The sequence below is a fragment of the Kryptolebias marmoratus genome, linkage group LG12 (assembly GCF_001649575.2).
Source record: "Kryptolebias marmoratus isolate JLee-2015 linkage group LG12, ASM164957v2, whole genome shotgun sequence".
NCBI lineage: Eukaryota > Metazoa > Chordata > Actinopteri > Cyprinodontiformes > Rivulidae > Kryptolebias > Kryptolebias marmoratus.
Genome location: NC_051441.1, coordinates 458960 through 463516, shown reverse-complemented (window position 1 = coordinate 463516; position 4557 = coordinate 458960). Strand labels below are relative to the sequence as shown.

The following is a 4557-nucleotide window of genomic DNA, read 5'->3' as shown; positions in this document are numbered from 1 at the left end:
GCTTGCCCTTTGTGTGCTGCGTCCTGCTCCTCCACGCTGGTGTCCGGAGGAGTTGGAGTCTTCCCAGTGCAGTTTTAAGATTACTGTCCATAGTTGCGGCTTTTGTTGCCAAACTGTCCTTTAACTTATAAAGTTCAGTTCGACTATGACTCACACGCTTGAGATGCACGGAGTTAGTGTTAGAAGATACGGGAAAGTTAGTAAAAAGTTGGTTTACGCTGGGAGCGTGAGAAGCCGCTGCACTACTGCGCGCCGCCATCTTTCACTCTCTGCTCCAGAACCCGTTTGATCCAGAATTCTCTGCTCCAGAACCCATCCGCTCCAGAACCAACCCCTCTACCTCAGAGTTCTGATTTCAGGAAACTTAGAGGACCGAGGATCCTTCCCTGAGGAACTCCTCAAACAATCAAACTGCCCCTTTCACAATAAAAGACAAACACAAATGAGAAGAAAAACAGCAGAACTTTATTTATGTTTTAATTGTTGTTACCTTTAAAGTTTATTTTATTTATTTTTAATAATTAGCTGTTTTTTGTTTTTTACAGGTTTTTATCCCTGCTGCCAAATTGTGTCTGTTAGCAAAATATCTCAGGAGCCACTGGACAGATTTCAGGAAACAATAAAATCATCATCATCTGATTAACATTTGATGTCAGCCTGATTCAAGATGGCCGCCAAAGCCAACAGAAGCCAGCCCCAGACGGTTGGTGTGGCTGCTCGGCCTTTAAATGCAGGGCTTTGAACGCGTCATGCTGACCCAGCTGTTCTGGTACCGGTCCGGTCCAACAGGAACGTCGCTGATGACGCAGCACCGCGGCTCCCGCAAACCACGTGACCTCTGATCCAAGTCTCCTTCCGGGACTTCTCTCCCTGTCAGCCACGCCCATCCACGGTCCGAACTCCTTGTACTGGTTCTGGATCAGTCGCCCAGTCCGGTCAGTACAGGTCGGACTCAGAGTTGCTCCCGAACCGAACCGAACCGAACTGAACCCTGGTCGAGGTAAGAACCCGGAATTCCGCAGAGATTTCCGCAACTTTTAAGTTTCCGCATTTCTCCGAAAGCAAATCTGTGCAGAAAGCTTCAGCTGCGGAGCGTTTTTATTCCGGGAGAAGCTCGACTTTAATTCGGCGTCACTTCAGGACCTGAACGCGGTTCTTTCTGTTCACCAATATCAACTTCAACTTTTTTCTTTTTTACTCTCCAGTCAAACACATCTGCTCTGAAAGGATTCTTGTTGTTAAAGTAAGGAAAAGCTTTTTGTCTCTAAATGTCAATTAATTTTTTTATTTAAGAAGAATGAAAGTTAAAGGTTTTATTTCTTGTAGAAAAAACTGTTTTTACTTTTCACCTGAAGTTTATTTTTGACGCAGCTGCTGTTAATTACAGCAGTCCGCGCTTCTGCGCATGCGCGGGTGGTGAAGCTGTATGATAAGCCGAAACAGCCTAATTTTATCTGTTTACTTTTCTGTTATTTTAATTAAGTCAGGTTTGTTTGCAGGGTTTATATTAGGAGTAAATAAGGCAGTTTTAAGTTTTGTTTGTTTAAAAACTGAAGGAAGGACTTTAATATTTAATGTTCTGCAGGAAATAAAAACTCGTGTTAAAATTAGAAATAAATTTAATCTCTTCTGGTTTTCTTTAAAGACAAACTCTTATAAGGTGTTTGTTTTCTGATCTTTTCTTAAATGAAGAATATTTTTAATCTAAACTATTAAAATGATTTTACTTTAAGTTTCAAAGTCTGAAAGATTATTTTCCAGCTGTGTGTTGATTGGTCAGTTTATTGATCAGCTGATTGGTCAGTTTATTGATCAGCTGATTGGTCAGTTTATTGGTCAGTTTATTGGTCAGCTGATTGGTCAGCTGATTGGTCAGCTGATTGGTCAGTTTATTGATCAGCTGATTGAGGGTCAGGAAGATGAATGTTTTTATTGATCTCTGACTGACTGAATCATTTCGTTTTGTGGGCGTGTCTCTCTGGGAACACCTGAGCTCCACTTCCTGTTTGTTTACTCTATAAAATCCGGATTGTTCTTTGGTTCCTCTTTCTGATTGTGTCGAGTTCAGCCGACACCAAAAAGAAAAGATTTCTTTCAGGAAAGAGGTCCAGACGTTCCGGTTTTCTTCTTCCTGCGGGATGAGGAACGTCGATGGATTCTGCTTTTAGCCTTTGAAGAAAACAGAATAACCAGTTAAACTGTTTCCATGGCGACGCTCAGAGCTCCTCCTCCACTAATAACTCATTTCCCAGCATGCTCTCTGATTTTCTTCCTTCGTCTCCGCAGCATGTCGAAGACCGCAGAGAACCGCGTACCCGTCATCGAGATGGCAGTGGACGCCTCCATCATCCGGATCCCCCCCCATCACTACATCCACGTCCTGGACCAGAACACTAACATCGCCCGCGTGGAGATCGGACCGCTCACCTACATCCGGCAGGACAACGAGAGGTCCGCGAGCCTGCACTTGAATCACTCTGGGTTCTCTCTGGGTGTAACACCAGGTCCGCTTGTCTCCCCTCAGAGTTCTGTTCTCGCCGGCCCGGATGATCATGGTGCCGCCTCGTCACTACTGCGTGGTGTCCAACCCCGTCGCCCGGGACGATGACAGCCAGGTCCTCTTCGACCAATCGGGTCAGGCCAAGCTGCGGCACGCCGACCTGGAGATCCGCTTGTCCCAGGACCCGTTCCCTCTGTACCCCGGAGAGGAGATCCGGCAGGTCTGTATGGATCTGTGTGGTTCTGTTAAGGCGGCCCGGTTGGACCCGGGTGCTGATCCGTGTCTGTCTGCAGAGCGTGACCCCGCTGCAGATCGTGTACCCGGACACGGCTCTGCGTCTGCAGGCGCTGCTGGACTTCGAGGACGACGGAGGCGTGAAGAGAGTGGCCGGAGACGAGTGGCTGTTTGAAGGACCAGGTTGGTTCTGTTGGACCGCAGGAGGTTCTGAGTCACACCTGATTCAGGGTTAAATCCCCTCTTCTTCTTGGAGACCCCAGTTCTAGAACCTGAAACGTTTGCAGAACATCTGTAACTTTCAGAGAACAGGTTTTATGGGCTCAGAGTTCCAGGAGGTTTTTTGTTTCCCAGCCGAGACGTTTCCTGACAAACTCGTGTTCTGGTTTCAGGAACCTGCATTCCCAGGAAGGAGGTGGTGGTCCTGGAGACCATCAAGGCCACGGTGATCCGGGAAAACCAGGCCATCCGACTGAGAGCCCGCAAGGAGGGCAAAGACCGCGGCGGCGTGCAGAGAGTCACAGGTACCCCGTTAGACGGACACGATGGCAGGCAGACGCTGGTCAGCCATCTGACGGCGTCTCCGGCTGCTTCCTGTCTGTCGTTCAGGTGAGGAGTGGCTGGTCAGCAAGGTGGGGGCGTACCTGCCAGGTGCTCACGAAGAGGTCATCGACATCGTTAACGCTTTCATCCTGACTGACAAGGTGACTCCGCCCCCATCATTTTCCTCTCTTTGGTTCTAACACAACAACAGAACAAAAATCGGTCTGACCGCAGCAGGTCATGTGACGCAGCAGCTTCTCTCAGCAGAGGTCAAAGGTCAAATGATCTCCGTCTGAAAGCTTCAGAAGGAAACAGACAGGAAGTGATGTCAGAGATCAGGATCTTCCATGTTTGATACGATCACGTGACGCTGAAACTGCAGACAGGAAGTGACATCATCTGACACCTGCACTCTGCTTTCAGAAAGCGCTGCACGTGCGTGCCCTGCGCCCCTTCAAGGACGCCGGCGGGCGCGAGCGGCGCACGGGCGAGGAGTGGCTGGTCACCATGGCCGACAGGGAGGTGCACATCCCGTCGGTGGCTGAGGAGGTGGTGGGCGTGGTCAACGTGACCACGCTGAGCAGCAGGCAGTACTGCGTGGTTCTGGACCCGGTCGGAGCCGACGGGAAGCCTCAGCTGGGCCAGAAGAAGGTGGTGAAGGTGAGGAACCGTCAGAACCCAGCAGAACCCGCGCGGTTCTGACGGGTTTCATCTGTTCAGAACCAGAACCTGCAGGAACAGAAACTTGAAGCTGCTGCCGTTACTTTTATACCTTTAAACCAAGAACGATACAGTTGTTCCTGAAACTCATCCCCGCAGCATGATGCTGCCACCGCCGTGCTTCACTGTGTGCATGATAAACTCCATTACCTTCCATTATTTAAAACTGAAGCCAAAATGGCTTCTTTTAATTTTTTTATGTTTTATCTTTTATTGGGAGCTGCCAGGTTGTATTTTTGGAGCTCACTGATTGGTCAGAAGCCTGATCAGGCTCCGCCCTTTCCTGTACACAACTTTGTAAAGTTCTGAACGAGTCAAACCATGAATCAGTTTTTAGGATGAAACTCTGTGATTTAACTGCTGCTGCGGCTATCTAACCTCCTCCTCCTCCTCCTCAGGGCGAGCGCTCGTTTTTCCTGCAGCCCGGCGAGCACCTGGAGAACGGCATCCAGAACGTCTACGTTCTGTCGGAGGAGGAGGGTCTGGTGCTGCGAGCCGTGGAGGCGTTCAACGATGAGGAGGTGACCCCCCACAGACACACACACACACACACACACACA

The 4557-nt window shown here is 49.2% G+C and overlaps 1 protein-coding gene across 4 annotated transcripts in view; it reads left to right on the top strand.

The window, feature by feature from the left end:
• Positions 1-842: 842 nt before the first annotated feature.
• The window catches only part of LOC108251763 (major vault protein), a 19769-nt gene continuing 16054 nt past the window's right edge, over positions 843-4557 (top strand). For 3 of the 4 annotated variants that reach the window (XM_037978534.1, XM_025003140.2, XM_037978536.1), the window contains exons 1-8: positions 843-1000; positions 2287-2451; positions 2525-2720; positions 2794-2917; positions 3127-3258; positions 3344-3438; positions 3701-3937; positions 4396-4518. In XM_037978534.1, the coding sequence (XP_037834462.1) occupies positions 2288-2451; positions 2525-2720; positions 2794-2917; positions 3127-3258; positions 3344-3438; positions 3701-3937; positions 4396-4518 (1071 nt within the window). In that variant the 5' untranslated portion in view covers positions 843-1000; position 2287. Of the gene's footprint in view, positions 1001-1205; positions 1244-2286; positions 2452-2524; positions 2721-2793; positions 2918-3126; positions 3259-3343; positions 3439-3700; positions 3938-4395; positions 4519-4557 lie in introns of all 4 variants that reach the window. The other variant, XM_037978535.1, reaches the window with a different exon arrangement.